Source organism: Falco rusticolus, chromosome 2 (assembly GCF_015220075.1).
Source record: "Falco rusticolus isolate bFalRus1 chromosome 2, bFalRus1.pri, whole genome shotgun sequence".
Taxonomy (NCBI): Eukaryota; Metazoa; Chordata; class Aves; order Falconiformes; family Falconidae; genus Falco; species Falco rusticolus.
Window position 1 is genome coordinate 80,231,037 of NC_051188.1, and position 17,059 is coordinate 80,248,095.

Sequence of the window (17,059 nt, forward strand, 5' to 3'; positions counted from 1 at the left end):
GGAGTTGGTTCTGACATATCTGCTTATGAAAATGTTAATTATTCAAGATTAACAAGCAGCTATAAAACTTCACATGCAGAGAATAGTTATAAAAACAAATCAACCACCCCACCCCAAACCCCTTCTTTGCTGGGCTGGCAGAGTGTAAAATCCTCAAAAACGACAGGAAAGAGATCTAGTGTAGTAATAGGTTTTAAGAACTGAGCAGTGACAAGACACATAGGGAACTCATAGACAAAAAGGAACCTGAGCATTGACATGAAAGACAAACAGAGCAGGAACATCTTGTGCTAAAACATTTGAGCAAATTAGGACTCCTCATTCCATGACAATGCCATGAAGAAATCTCCTTTCTGACATTTGTTCTAATGTCATAATACACCAATTTTTTTATCAACTAGCAAGTTCAGGGTAAGAAAAAAACTTGCTGGTTCTGTGGAACCTCTGAAAATATTATCACTTCACTGAACTTAAGCTACTGTAACATATGCTTAATATTATCATTTATCAAATACCTTGTTCAACCTCTTTTTAAGCTTCACTCAATTTGTTAGCCTAAGTGGCTGGCCCCTGTTGAATCTCTAGCTGCTTCATGGGATTGTTTTATGTATATTTTTATCAGTATTGCTGTATGGCAGCCGAGTTTATATCACCATATATAATTCTTTTACAAAGCATGCAGATTTTGAAATATAATTTAAAAACCACCAAAAACATCAATTCAAAAGGAAGGCCCTCAAATCCAGTTACATTGTCCAATTACATTAATACAATCTAAAATGATCAAAAATAATTTATCTGGGCCCACAGACTTACATTTGCTTGAAATTCAGAGTGTGTGTGTATGTGTTTAGGAACACCTTCCTCTCCCTCCTCCTTTCAAAATAAAGTCCGCATTTTTTTTTTCTGTATAGATTTTGAAACAGTGTAGGTCCTCTTTCCATGTTGTGGGTTTTTTTGTTGTTATATACATGAAGGCACAAATTACCTTTTCATCCTTAAGCTGGGATTCTCATACAAGTCCTTTAGTTGGGGCTTTGCAAAAAAAACCCAACCAAAACCCCCACCACTGTTGCAAGAGTTAACTACTGTTTTAAGTGCTGATCTTCAACCCAGCACTTGGGAAAAGTAAATGACTGACATCAAAGTATCTAACCACTACCTACAGCACTGGCTATTCAGCTTACCCCTCGCTACCCAGTGGGGAAAGGCAAGCACCTTCAGAGGGCAACTCGTTCCCCCTAACACGGGCTGAGCAAGTGATCATCTGACAGCACCATCCCCTTCCACTGACTGTGGGAAGGAGCCCAGACAGCATATACTTGACATCTAGGTTTCTGACAGCTGAGGTTAGGCAAGATAAAACACATCCAAAGACCATGCCTGATTTCATGCCTATCACATAAAATCTGCCTAAATGTGTGCATGGATGCAGTCAAGCTACTGTGGCTGACAGGTTGCTGTTTGTCAGCGACAGCTGGCTTGGGTATGTATTCTTAAGAGAATCTGTGTGTGTGTGTGTCCCTGTCCCATTTATGAAAAAAAACCAAAAAAACAAAACCACCACAGTTGCTTAAGCCATCTGCCTGAACAAATTAACCAGGTGTACAGGGCAAATGCCCACAGCTTAGCAGATGAGCAACTACTTATCAAGCCACAGTAATTTGTTTGGTCAAGGCCATATATCCTCAGCTTGTAACAGCTCTGAGAAAAACGCAAAGACAATAGTTCATCTCTCTATCAGATGTAAAGTACAATTTTACCAGCATCTGAACTGTGTAACATGGTCTTTTCTTCACAATGCTGTATCATAAAGTCCCTTTATAGGCAGTACCTTTCACAAAGGTAAGTGCATGGTTGCTTTTGCCTACTACGTTGCATAAATTAATTTAATTTTTGCTCTTAGAAGATATATAAATCACTTTCTTCACCAAACAGATATAGCATTTTACAGTTAATACTGGAAGGGAACAAATCAGAGTCCACATTTCCCACATCCTCTTTGTTCTAAAACTTGACCCCACACCTTCCATGAGTCCCTGCTAAGGTAGAAGAGTGCATCCCTGCTCATCTCTACAATATTATGGTGCTTAAGAGACTTCTGAAGAGACACAAGATCTGGATGAAGCTAGCCTTGTAGCCAGGCCCGGTATATCTGCAAGGAATGCTACTGTGAAAATAGCTTCCAAAAATTATGTTTCTTCTCCCAGAAAGGAAATAACGGGACAGCAGGAAAACTACTGTCATCACTACATTGCAAGATAATGCTTTTCATTTGAGAAGGAAAAAAAAAAAAAAAAAAGGCATCATACACTTTAAATTTGGTACAGAGTCCCGGCTTCACATGTCCCAGGAGGTGCATCATTGTGTCCAGTAATTCACGACTTGAATTAACCAAGAACTCACGGCCACATGCCAACGCAGCCACATCTGTGAGAGGACACAAAACATCACCATAAAAATCACATTTTAAAACAAAAGCTAATTATCAGGACCACTGAAAAAGATATGTCAGCTGTGAAGAATGAACTATGACATCTGCATAACCTTCAGACTATATTCATCTACATAGAAAATACTGAAGCAGCAAAATATACTTGTCAAACTCCTCATAATTCCACTTTGGTGATTTAAATATTTATTCAGAGTGGCCACTATCCTAATAGCAACACAGTGAATTATGAAACAAAGGTTGAATTCATCCACAAATAATATAGGCCTGAAGAAAAGCTGACCATTATAGGTTCCACTTTAAAGTAAATCTGCAATCTTGTTTCAATTGCTCAATCCAATATACCTGGCACATTGCACAACCAAAACTCTCATGGATATCTACTCAAAAGTTCTTTTCCTACATCTCTGTAAGCACTGCACTACTCATACACAAACCAAGAGGCAAAAACATTTCCAAAGACTACTGCTCCAAAGCATACTTTCCTTTAGTATTTTCCCTTATGCTTGCCTCATACTTTAGGGCATCCTTATGCGCAAGAGGTATACCTTGAGCCATCCAAGCTTCTTTGTACTGTGCAACTGGCCAAGCCTCCTCCAAATGCATGAGCCGCAGTGTATGTAACTAGCAACACAACTTGGCTCCCTGACCTCCTGTTCAGGGCAAGTGAGGGGATCTACTGCATGATGCAGTTCTTCCACTTCCATGCAGGCTCAGGTGCTCTCTCCTATCCATATACATTATGATACCTTTTTTAATCTCAGAGTAAGCAGAGGTACTATGGACACAGCACATAATTAAAGACTGTTACCGCAATGTTTGTGCGCACTGGCATGTGTTAAGACTGCACTGAAAACTCCATTCTGGTGTTTTCTAACTTCTGAATACTTGGCACTTTACAACTACCTCCTCAGTTCTTTTAATACTGCTTTTTAATTTACAGCATAACTAGGAGGATTAAACTGGTACCTTCTACATCATTCATCTGACTATCCTTTACCACACCTGAGTTTCAGCAACCTCCTTTCCCAAATTACAAGAGACAAATCTTGGTAATAACCAATTCACTGGCAATATTTCAGTCAGCTTCAGTGAAGCAAGATTTTGTTCCACCATCCCGATTCCTCCTCAGGCAGAACCCAAACACACACCCGCCCCTGTCCCCCCCCAACCCCATCCCCATCATTTAAGTATTTTCTTTTTTCAGACTTTACTTTTGCTATGCTATTTCAGGGTTTTTTCAATGAAACGAGAGTGAACTGGATTCTGCCTTGGTACAGTGGCATAATGCATCACATATTGGTTTTTATTACGATCTTCAACGCTACAACACCAAAAAACACACATTCAAAAAAGCTGTTAAAGCAAGATTCACTTATTTGTATAAATACCCACTGTTTCAACTATCTTGCATCATGTCATTGGTGTTATTTTGACAGCTGCACAGTTTCACAAAGATGCAGATGACATATCTACCACACTTCTCACAGCCTTCCAAGCCAAGGGCAGGCATAGTAAGATAGATCTATCATTTTCCATTTATTTTCTGACCCCCAAAAGAAAACATTTAGTATGGAAGTCAGGTTTATTACTTTTTACTTCTCTTAATACTATGGATTCAGGACAGCGAAGGTGAGGTCCATCTGACAGCAACAAAATTTTTAAGCAGTTTCAAAATACTGAACACAAACTTTAATATGGGCCTGATCTACTTGCATCATCTGCAATTCATACATCTTGAAGAAGTTAGCATTACTGATGATTCAGAAAGTAAACTGCTCGACATTTACAAACTAAGGTGAGCATACAAGACTAGCAGAATGGTCCTTGTTTTTCTCCAGACTGAACAGATGTGTTAGGGAATTTCAGAACTGAATGGCTCTTACCTGTCTAATCCTTAAGTACAATGCCTCACAGAAATGTCACTGACAAAATCTAGAATAAAAGACTAGGAAGTCACCCAACATATCAACATGGACTAAATACCCAACTTTGAAAAGCTGTATTTACTGCAGCACATATAACGCAACATAGAAATTCCCAGTACATGTGGAATTCTATTCTGAGAGATAACGTTAACTTACTTGTTACAATCCCTGCCAAAGCTAACACGAACTGATTTTCATCAGAATCCAAATCCTGCTGTTTCATGTCTTCACTTAGTGACTTCACAAAGCTCTCCATGGTCTGTGCAGTCATTGTGAAAAACTTTACTACTTTACTCTGCAAGTGTAAAGAAAAAAACCATGATATACACTACAGCAACTATGATTATTAGATACTACAGTAAACCTGGACAATTTTCAAAATTACTAAAGCATTCAGTAACTTCAAAACCCAACAGAAAATAGCAGGTATACACTATGTGACATGTCTGATCCCCTATTATTTGAAACCGTTACCTCAGAAGAAAATGGAAAATACTCAATGCTACATTTTATAAAACTAAGCCATTGTGTATTTACCTCCTAAACACACAATAATATGTATCAAACAGCAGAATTAAAGCATATTTTCAGAAGCGAGGATATTATCTCATTGCTTTGCTGCACCAGTACTACAGCAGCTTTTGTCGAAACCTCATCCAGCTGTAGACTGCAGAGCAGCCTGACATAGTGATTTGACATGAATTTCCTATGAAAACCAATGAAACACCCAGAAAAAAAGCAGAACTTGATTGGATCCTAACAGGATTCATTAACTGCTCAATACAGGATGGAGAACAATGGACTAGGTAGAATGTCTTTAGAAAAGAAAACAGAGGTCTCTCCTGGGTCACTGGTTGAATTTAAGTTGGCAATGCCACATGAGGATGATCATCACACCAGAGCATATAAACAGGAGTACAGCCCATAATTATGTTATACAGTCTTTTCCCCCCAGCTCAAATACTGCTCTATTTGGGGTATCTTGGTTGAAGAAGCAGCCACCTGGTACAAAGCTCAGGGCAGGTCAAAGAGCCTGGTGAGAGCTGCAGACAGAGCCCACAAAGAAAGATGGCAGGAACTGTTTCTGTTTAATTATGATCTGTAAAACATGTCTGGAACATCATTTCACACAGAGGATGCTGGTTTTCATAACAAAAATAGTGTAGTGGCGAGCCCATAATGCCAGGTTTCCCAGCGTCTTTAATAGTTTTGCCAGTTGCTTCATGAAGCAGCTGAAACTTCCAGCCATTCCCAGCAGCAACCTAATGGGACAGCCCAAGAAATGCCTGAAGTTTTATTAATTTCTCAAAGTGACTGAAAATTTTAATATTTGTCAAAAGTACTGCTTTCAAAAGATGTGCAAAGCTATTCATGATATCTATTTATTCCTCCACTGCAGCACATTCACCACATGAAAGATGTACAGTTCCTGCGGGGTGACTCCAGCAACAGGACATAAAAAGCAGGGTCAACCAATACTCAGCATCTTCACAAATGATACTGTGGTCCCAGAAGGAATTGTGGGGAAAGAGGATGGAAAAAAGTGCACTTCTGCACATATTGGATGCACTTTTTATACTTACATGGACACCACACCTCAAAGATGGCAATTTTAACATAAGCAGTGCATAGTTCAAGCAGCAGAGGGTGTGACAGAAAATGAAGAGAGCCTCCTGTAGCAGACTAGTATAAACCATTACAAAAATATGTATTCACACGGGAATACAGTAAGAATACTAAACAAACCAAGTAGTTGGTATGTGGCTCAGAAAACAAGCAAAATCTTCCATTTGCCAGTCTCCTGAGGTGCCACTGATATCCTCTCTCCTGAACCTTCTTTCCAAATAACCATTTATTAACTAACAGTGAGGTCTGAGGAACTTCAGAGGAGACCAATCAGGTTTATAAATAGTAAACATTACATACTCTGTGCAGTCTCTTACTAGCTTGACAGTATTTTCAAGGGACTGAAGAATGTCTCACCCACAGACACTGAGATAAGGACAGTTCCGAGAGCAGCCATTAAGGTGTTTGAGCTCAGATAGTGCAATGAACCCTGTACTGTCCAAGTAACTCCTGCGCTGAAACATCAGTTAATGTGCAAAACTGCTGCCATAAAATATAAAGCAGTTTGTCACCATAACAGATAACTGAAGTAGCAGACCACCTCGTAGCATTCAAAATTTCTCAAGTTGAAGCCTTGATGTCATTCTGAAATCAAACCTTCGGTCTGTGTTCCCGTGTGAGAGCCCTGTCACATGGATATCGGATTGAAGCTTTTAAAAAAGACATCTAAAAGAATCTCATGGGAATTAATTCTTTTTTGGCACATGCAGGTAGGCACCTTTGCAAACTCTCTCATGCTGCTTCTCTGGATGTTTCTTCCATTTCTCTCCAGAAATGCTACACACATGCAGAAACAACAACAGTAGGCAACTCTCCCCCACTGCCTTGAAAACTACTTGTGTTACATTTCAAGTTTGCTGCTTGAATTTTGACTTTCCCAACCTGCATGGACACAAACGGCATTGGTCCCAAACATTTCAGTCAATCTGCATTACAGAATTGTATGAAGGTCCTACATGCAAAGACTGAAAAAAGCTTGAGCACTGTCCTCCAAGGCATGAAATGATTTTGAATTAATGCAACCCTCCCCACCCCACATATTTAAATGAGCAACAGTTTCAAACGATTCTTTATGTTCTTATACATTTCTGTACTTCAAAGCACCTTCTCAGGGGAAGGGGGAAGATGCTACAAGCTGTACAACTTGCCCAAAAAGAACCCAAACCAAAAATTTTGTATGACAAATCTCCATCATCTTTTAATAACCTGACTCATTGCCAGTTGTAATCTGTGGTTGATGCAATGCCATACTATCTGATTATGTTTTTCCTAGTAGTCTTGTTGCAAACCCAGGCACATTTCTTACCGTGTTATGTGCACCATCACAAGAAAATTATGCCCAAAAATGTTGCTATGACCTTCACCAGAAGTCTGGTATTTCAATCAGCTCTACTGATTGCTGGGAATGACTATAGTAGAAGTATTCTGCTTTTGAAACAAACCTAGAAACAAAAGCATTGCATCTTCACAGCTGGGTTTTTTACCCTCATACAAATCATCAGGTAACTTTTGTTTCTACCTAATTCTACTTAATTTTGATACTTATGACTGCTTTCAACAAGGCTTCTGCTAATTTAACCCTCATCTTGTAGAAACATAGTCATTTTCATCACTACTAGTGTTTTGTTTGTGGGAAACATACCATTTCAATACTGTTTCACAAGTCAAACAACAGCTAGTCACTAAATATTGTTGACTCTTACAGTTATAAACTGTTCTGAAAATACAGAATGGAATTTAATACTGGTTTTGTTGCTATATGTGGGAGCTTTGTGGTACCCACCTGCTCCCCCCCCCCCCTTTTTTTTAACTGCTTAATACAGTGTTTTTACAGGTTTTTGTTTCCTTAGTAACTGCTGCTGCTTGGATCTTGAATCATCAGTTGTCAGCAAAAGGCATCACTGTAAAGCTTTCTAATCTCCAATATAAAGTTATAATTGTATTTTGGTGCACCCAAACTGGAAAACCTCTTACACACACACTAGTTTACCACTTACTGTAATGAACTAATCCTATTCACTCAGCTGTTCATCATGCTGCTGAAAAATCAAGACAGAAGAAACCATGGCATCGTTCACTCAGATTAAATACAATTCCCTCTCATGTTGGCTGTGACAACACTGAAAATCCTGTTTTTATCAGGCCTGTTCCTCTGTTCCCTCCTAATTCCATCAGCTGCACTTGGCAGTGAAACTGTGTTAGTTGTAGTATTACTGTTAACTGTTGTTGTTTTGTTTCAAATAAGCTACCTGTCCACATTTAACACTGAAAATTTAATAAGATTCACTAGCAGCTAGGCTGTCTAAATTTCCAAGAGTCATACAAGTATTATGCTAGCACAGAGATTTAAAGAAGTTGAGAATTGATGAATCTGTCTTCCTTCCATACAAATAGCTCCTCCAAGCTCTCTACAGGCATGGGAACTGGTGCACATGCCCAAGAATTATTTTCTTCTTCTGTTGACTTTTAAAGACATTTACATTGTGCTAGCTGTAGCCTTGCTTCCAGTTCAACTGTGTGTGGTGGAAAACTGATATTCCTTGTTTGGTAACATAAGAATTACTTAACTGCATTTATTCCCAACCTTCTTTGTAACACTTTATAGTTCCAGCACTTCTTAACTGAGAACGGATGGTTCCCAAAGAATACACAATTCAGAAAACATTTCTGCTGTCCAGTCAGTTCTGAAATATATCCTTAAAGCGTGTTACAGAGCAAGGTCCTTATTTTAAAGGCCTAACAGAATTACCACCAGGAAGTATTCACCTGCCATACTTACTCCTCCTAGAATGGTTTTAACAGCTTCCTCATTGCCAGATACACCCCACAACAACGTGCACACAGCTGCACCCATTTCTGTGCAATACTCTGCTTGCTGCAGAAGCTGTTGCTTGGCCTCATTCAGCTGCTGGCGGAGGTCTAGTTTCTCCTGAAATAGCATAAGGAAATGTTGGTTGCACGTTGAATTAGCCAAAGCAAGTTTCTAGGCTAAGGGGCAGAACAAGAAACAACATCACAGCCACGTATAAAATGGAGGGAAGGGGTGGGGTGGGGTCACAAACTCAGAGCAGTTGCAGATACATACTACTTAAATGTAGCTCAGGAGACAAGGTATGTTGTGGAGGCTGACAGTAACCAGAAGCCTGTCCACAAGGTCAGACCACGTGAGCCACCGAGACTGAATGGCACCTAGAGAAGTCTGATAGGGGAGTCTACTTCTCCTAAGCAAACAGCTATGTGTCTCTTTGAGAGACAAGGGATTTCAGTATCAGAGGTCAGCCTTTCCAGACACCTTACAAAAGATACTGGAAACATCTTACAGAAAGGAAGGGTCATTCTGTTTTTCCAGACAGACTTCTGCCTTCACCAGCATGGTAGAGTTGCTGGATATCTAGGATAAATACCATTGTCTCTTTCAGCTTTTTTCTATTGGCACATTCCTGATCACCAGTGGCAAAGTAAAACAGAGTCCCTGGAAAAACACAGCTAAAGTTTGAAGTTTGGAGGGCCTTTCATACCAAGAAAGCCCAGGCACCATTACGTATCCATCACTTGAGTGAGCTGCTCAGTGATCCTTGCCACAAAGCATGAGAGAACAGAGCAATCCATCATGACCAGGACACTATTTCAATTCACCCGTACTTTTTTCCAATCACATGGGAAGTTGGCCAGAAGACTATCGTGAGATTAGGTATGATTCTAGGCCTCGCTGGCTTCCTACCAATTGCCACAGGGGTAGCGAAGCTGCTGCACTTCTCAGCTTAGAGCTAGTGCAGACAGTGAGATCAAGGCAGAGACACCACAGCCTGTGGTCTCTCCGCGTGGGTCGGGGCTCCCTGCTAACTCTGAGTGGGGTGGAATTAGACAGTGCTGCAGGAAAAGCTAAAGGCCAGTCAAGAAAAATTATGCTAACTCAAGTATTAAAAGAGAACATGAGAGAATCACAGATCACAATGTAAAAAGAACAGAAGGATCTTACTCTGCCCATTTTTGTGGGCATGGGGGTTTCAGATTCACTACTAAAAGTGCCCTCCACAGCCCAGCCTCCCCTGGGTACTTAGCTATGAGGATGAAGTATGTGGAAATGAGAAGGAATCTTTTCCATGTCAATTCTAAAAGCAAGTAAACAGAACAAAACTTCCAATCATGTATTGCCATCAAGATTTTTAAATAAACACCTTGTCATTTTTGGGGTTCACCTCAATGGTTTGTGTTGAGGGTTTGGAAAGAACAGAGACACAAACTTATCTGAAAATTTACGTTAACATGATATCAACCAGTACAAAGCTGCTTGTACTCTGTCATCAATTACTTACCTAGCCTCCTGGATCACATCTGACAGCCTGATTTGCATTGCTTTATCATGCTGCTAATGGAACACACAGGCTAGAATTTGTAAAGTTCAAATTAAATTTATCAAGCAGATTTCTGTGCATATTTACTCTCTGGAGTGTCTTTCACCTTATAGTTTAATACAGACAAAAGACTGACATTTGCTGCTGATTCCCTATGAATAGAAGTCCCAAGAAAAGTCTCTTATTTCTTAATACTTCAATCATTTTTAAGCAAGTTAGCCAAATTTTCTCTTTTACATAGCTCACTGCCAGACCTATCAGCTTTTCTGCCAACATGTGCATCAACAAAATGTTCACAGGCATCTTTCTGTCTGACCCCTACATTGTCCCTGTCTTTCTTTACCACACTGTCCTTGTATTAAAATACACATTTTCCTATGACATTTTCTTTGCATTTTGATGCCAATACTGCATAGTAAGATACAAAACTCTGTCACACCAAAGCTAGATCCCCCAACAAGGATGCAAAGCCAGCACAAGAAATGCCAGAATTTTTTAATAGATCAAAAGCAACATCAGAACAAAGGTACGAAGCAAGAAAAACAAAACAGTACATTCAAGAGCCAGGAAAATAAACTGAGCCTTCAAAAGCAAATAACCTAGCTGGAAGCAACACTCCTGAGAGTTCACATCATGAAGCAATCGCTGTGCTACGCAACACCACCATCTTCAGGAAAGGGTCAAGGCACAAGAATACAGCAGTGCTTAAGTACAGAACTATGAGAAGACAAAGACAACATTAGCCAAGAATAACGTGCACTTCAAGTTTTGCTCAGGTTCAGAAAGCACAGCAATTCCCTAATCAGTAATACAGCACTGCACAGAAATGTTGGAACGCATGTTGATTTGTGATCCCCTAAGAAAAGGGCACTGCTCAACCAGAAAATGCATTTATTTTATGTTTGTTTCAGTGAATCGTTCCCTTTTCCTTCAGAAAATGAATATGTAGTAAATAATTCAGAAACTATACACAAGGCTGCCCATACCAGAATAGTAACCAAATGAACAACACCATGCAGAGTGATTAACGGGAACAAAAATTACACATATATGTATGTACACCATTTTCTTTTACCCTGAAGAGCTAAACAATTTCACAACAAACATATGCACAATCCACTCAGACAAATATACCTTTGTGGCATAACAGAAGCCATTTAGACAACCAGTGTACGCTGCACAACAGCAATGATACAAAGAGAACACCTTTGATCAGGAACACCAAGATAACTACTTTTAGTAAACTATCCATGCTTTAAGTAAAACTTCCACCCAAAAGAAATCACAAACCTAAACCACCTGCCATTTATTTTGTAATATTAACAAGAATAAAGGATGGGACCCACTTTATTAATATCTAAAGCAGCAACACTAAATCTTACAGAGATTTTATCTAGATGCTTATACAACCAAACGCCTGGGTGCACAGCGAAACTAACCACATAGCTATTGCAGTTTGGCAATAGGTATCACAGAAGACACTTATTTTGAAGTAGGGAATATTCAGAAGACAACTATGTCATCACACTTCATGTTCATACCAGACTTCATTCCAGAATGACTTGTCCATGCAGATATGCCCTAAAACTGCATGTCTGAACTCTTAATTTATTCCCTTTAATAAATGAAATAGTTTCTGTAGATTCATCTCTCTGTGCAATCCCAAGGCCAGCAGATACTAACTCTAGAACCCCAACAAAGTGAGCTTCTGCTGCCTACTGAAGACAGCGATCAGCTCCAAGGGAATGAACTTTTGCAGCAAATAATCACAACCGATTCTCACACCTCTCAGAAATTAAGCTGCTAGACCAGGGGTCCTCAAACTACGACCCGTGGACTGGATATGGCCCCCCAGGGTCCTCAATCCAGCCCCCCGTATTTACAGACCCCCCCCGCCCCGCCAGGGGTTGGGGGGGGAAACCAAGCAGCTGCAGATGACTGCCTGCCACTGCATCCGCGTGACGGCCCCCTGTTTAAAAAGTTTGAGGACCCCTGCGCTAGACTGTGTGGTCCTATTTGAACCCCAATAACTTCATAGAAGACCCACAGTCTGAGAAGTCATGGCCTTTGCTATTCCTTCATTGTCAAGAACCTCCCCTCTCATAATCACTAAATACAATATTGACAGAGCAAAAGGAGCCCTGTAAGTGTTCTTTGACTCACAGCTGTACATGGCAATTGAATCAACAGGTGCACTGAGAAAGACTATTAAAATTAAACAAAGGTACACAGCTTAGAGCACGCCAAAAGGGAGATCAGTTTCATTCTGTACATTATTTTCCATTGTCCTCTTTGAAAATACATTATAATTACATTAAATTCAAAATACCTGATTCTGCAGAGAACCTTCTGATGCCAGTTACACCACAATCTTCCCAAACATCCAATGTTTTACTTGAACATGTTAATATAAACAAAATGCTAATGGTTCATTTTTAACTTTACACACGCTAAAACCAACCCTGCCAAGAAGCCCGTAATGCAACCCCATACAACTGCACCTCATACAGTATGGAAGTTAATAAAGATCTGTACAGTTATGCAAGAGTTATGTACCTAAGTGGGAGACCCACTGTCATTTGGTACCTCTGTTTGTACACACTGAATACTTCTTGGTACTGCATCATATTCTGTTTAATCATAATATTGACTCTTTTGCTCCAGAAATATCAAGGGCAAAACCCCATCAGTTATGAACTTATAGGCAAGTGATTTACCCACCATGTGACTGTATGAATAGAAATCCCAGATTGTTTCTCAGGCTGAGGATGTATTTCGTGATGTGAACATGAGAAACTGATCATTACTGCTTTTGTTCTTAAAGCGCAAGTACATATATACACCAATACTCTGACAGCAAATCTACCTCCTTCTCTCTCATGCAATCTGCCTGGGCTGTTTCCAGACGGGCTCTGAAGTGTTCACAATCCATTTTCAGCTGCTCTATTTCCTCCTCCTTTTTCTCCATGGCTGTGATAGGATAAATCAGGTAAACAAAGTAGTAAGTTACGACCCACGGGCTTGCACTAAAGGAAAAAGAATCCACCAAGTGCAACTTTAATGAGGTGCTTTAACTATTTGCTTGTGTTAGATCACCTCCTCGTGGCTAAACTGGTATCTCGCAATTTGCCGCATTTCTACAGTTCTACAGAAAACTAAACGAACATGATGTTTCTGATTTGTAACAGGGAAAGACAGAAAGTATCACATCTAGCTGTTAAATACTGTGTGCCGATATAATACTATTCTGGAACTAAGCTCTGGACCCTCAGGAATTTTTATAAATTTACTCAATTTTCTACTTTTTTTTGTTTGTTTTCATGATGGTTTTCATGTGTAGTGTGTTTGAAATTCTGTAAGTATAGTGAAAAATCTAAGAAAAAGAACACCAAGATCAGTCAAGACTGAGTGTTTCAATATACAATGTACAAATTGTATGATTAGCAAGAATGAAATGCAACTACTCCAAGCATTTTAAATTAATGAAGCATTGTAAAACATTATGAACTATTTAAACAGTCAGCGACAAGCAAATTTTACAATTACCTTTAAAAAATTATCTCTGATGTTTTGAGAAATATATCCCAATTTAGACACTTTATTTTAGTAAGTGGAAATCAAGCTAAAAGAATTACATTTCACTACCATAATGTCTGTTTCAAAAAAATTGACTTTGAAGGATATTTTTAACAATTGTTGTGTATTGTATTTTACTTTATAAACTATGGTTCTGGATGCTTGGTATTTATACTGAAAAAAAGAAACACATTTAAGTAATTCCAAACAGTAATGTCCAAACAGCGTCCACTGTAATTTTGCTTAGCTTAAAAAACAAGTTACACCCCACTTTGAGCACCATACGCTTCATCATGAGAGTACAGTCAGTGGCTTAACAGACTTCAAATACTTCCCCTTACATGTGGTCAGTATTTTTGAATGCATTTACCAAAAGGCATATAAAATTCAATGATAAAAAGATAACAGTTTAAAAAACCAGCCCCTATTATCCAAAGAGCTTGAGTTCTGGCATTTTATTTGGTAATTCTACGTTATTTTGAAAGATATTTATTTCTGTTTCTGTCCTAATTGACAAAATGTTATAATATCAAATATCTAGACATTGCTTTGAGTAACAGGTATTTAAAAAAAAAAATAATCTAGCCACAAACACAAACAGCTTGTCTAAAGAGGTGGAACATATTTCCACCTAGCCCTTGTGTGATTCTAAGCCATCAACACTAAGACTTTTCAACAGAAACCAAGGCGACAAGGCAAAGGTGCACTCCTAGGAGACATGTACATGCCAGGGCATGCTCTCTAAGCATTCAGTTCTTTTTAACCTGCAATCCAAAGAAAAAGGATTAAGAGAGATGGATTCATTGAGGTTTTGAGGAATAACTCTGATCAGTGGTAAGAAACTTCCTTTCCTTCCCTCATGTAAAGAAATTTCAGTCCCATGCACCTTCCACTATCTGTCTGTGATCTTAAGTACTCAACAGAAAAACATCTTGAGCATGAGTAGTGTATGCTTTGCTTATCAACAGCAGACCAAGAACCTCCTTATCCTTGCCAGGTAAGTACATACAATGAAAATCTCTCTCACTGCAAGGAAACAAGCTGTCCTGAATGAGAAGAATCCCTTCCAGCCTTTGAGAGGATGGATCCGCCCCGAATCCAACATTAGCATATACAGTGGACACACAGAGATACAACATCCTTCACTGGCAGACTTCAAAGGTCCAGGAACCAAAACTGAGCCAGAAGAAGGGGAATAATACTAACTGAGTGTTAACACAGTTAACCTGTAATATTTTTTTTTAAGTCCTCCAGATAAAAGGAGGATGTGTCAACCTCCTCTAGGGCATCACAATGTCACAATGTTTTATGTTGGGGGGGTTGGGGGGTGGGAAGTAGTACTGGAAGCTGCTGAAGAGAGACCTACTTCTGGCTGTGCCTCATTCATGGAAACTCCCCCTTTTGCACCCACAGTCACCTCTCCCAGCTGTGCATGCCTTTGCTCTGAAGAGAGTTCAAGGTTGCATGCACCAGTTCTGACATTTGACAGCCTCTTGACACATAGCATCAGAATGAGCAGCAGACGTTTTGCTGACACCAAAGACCACAGCTGTGCTGCTCAGTGCTGCGCACCGTGGTCCTGAGCAGCATACAGGGAAGTCTGACAGGTTCTCCCACTGGCTTCAAGTCCCAGCCCCTGGTAAGAAGCTCCTTCGCTCTCGACACTAAAATCTTGAGGCTCAAATTGTCTACCTCCAAGTGAAGAAGCAGTTTTCACTATCAACTTGGATGAGCGAAAAAATATGAGATAGCATCCTTATACAAATAAGAAATACTTAACTTTACCACTGCAGCGATACAACACTCTGGGAAGTGGCATTGGCTCCCGAGATACACAGCAGACTCAAAACCAGAACAAGGCATTGGGCACAACAAAAGGAGGCCCACGTTTCAGGCGTGAGGTGGACTCATTCTCATCAATGCTACAGGTCACATCAGGAGATTTTCTGGACCAGAGATCTCATCTCAAAACTCTGGGAGGTGGAGAACTGAGTACAGTTACGATGAATGCCAACAAGTGTTGGAATTCCAATTCTACTGATCTAAATGCTAGATCAATGTCAAATGCAATTCTTAACATTTCAACAGTGGACAGCGTTCCACCAAACATACACAGAATAATACAAAAAAAATGTTTTAGCTATTTTTCTACGATTCCTGGAGTCAAATGCTCCTCCTAAGAAGGGCAGAAAGAACAAAAGAGACCTTTCTTTTTGAAATGAACAATTACCCTGGCAAACGCCTTAGTGAAGACCCTGGCACCAGCCCAAAATGTAGGTGTTGGCTGCATTGCTAGCTCAGATGGGATGCCCCCACAGCAAATACATATCTACATCAATAGGATAACCAAGTGAAACACACAATTCTCAAAGTTATTTGAGACTCCATCAGTCTCACAACTGAATGGGCCAGAGCTGTTGAATGCCTTGGACTGTAAACTGAACTGCTTGAGGAGCACGAGAACCTGCTAACCACTTCACGTTTACAATACTTAGGAAACTGCAATAGCTGATCAATGTCTAGAGATGTACAAATCGCTCATTAGGCTTCTGTAAGAACAATGTCAAAAAAACATCTCTAGTAGCTGCCAGGACTCCTCGAAGTTTCACAGGCCAACACTAAGAGACTGTATTTTATGAACAGCAGCAGAGAGCTCACCATTTTGAGACTGAAGTCTGCTTGCATCCCTGTGATGTCCAACCTTTTGTGAACTGTATGCTCCAAGGCCTCATCACAGTCTGCCTTATTGCATGCTGCAAAGGTAGGAGCAGATGGGAGCAGCAAAACATCACCACTTGATTTGTCTGTGGTGTTGGGGCAAACAATGGCAGGAGCCTGAATAAATATTCAGATGACCTCATTAACTGCAAGAGAAATCTCCACTGCAAGGATATACTCAAGAGAGTTCAAAGACTGACTCAGCTTCAGGTAGCCCTCCAAAGGACCCAGAGAATGCTGACCAGCTAGTAGAACATTGGAAGGGAAGTCTTACAATCCCCATGTTGATGCCATGAACCTGCTGGTGAAAGGCCCTGACAGCACCTTCTTGATGTCTGGCACAAGGAGCGTAGTAAGGATCATTGAGAGAAATCCTGAGGCTGAGCACTGACAAAAGCAGGCAA

At 40.0% G+C, this 17,059-nt stretch overlaps 1 protein-coding gene across 7 annotated transcripts in view; it reads right to left on the minus strand.

Annotated features, from left to right (window-relative positions):
• LOC119143002 (heat shock transcription factor 2 binding protein) overlaps positions 1-17,059 on the minus strand; it is a 34,543-nt gene that overhangs the window by 13,910 nt on the left and 3,574 nt on the right. For all 7 annotated transcript variants that reach the window (XR_005102541.1, XR_005102542.1, XR_005102539.1 and 4 more), the window contains exons 3-6: positions 13,228-13,331; positions 8,786-8,935; positions 4,537-4,675; positions 2,313-2,430 (exon numbers count right to left, since the gene is read on the minus strand). Coding sequence is in view for 2 of the 7 variants with exons in the window: in XM_037376699.1 (XP_037232596.1) it covers positions 2,313-2,430; positions 4,537-4,675; positions 8,786-8,935; positions 13,228-13,331 (511 nt within the window). In the remaining 5 variants the exon portion in view is untranslated. The remainder of the gene's footprint in view (positions 1-2,312; positions 2,431-4,536; positions 4,676-8,785; positions 8,936-13,227; positions 13,332-17,059) is intronic.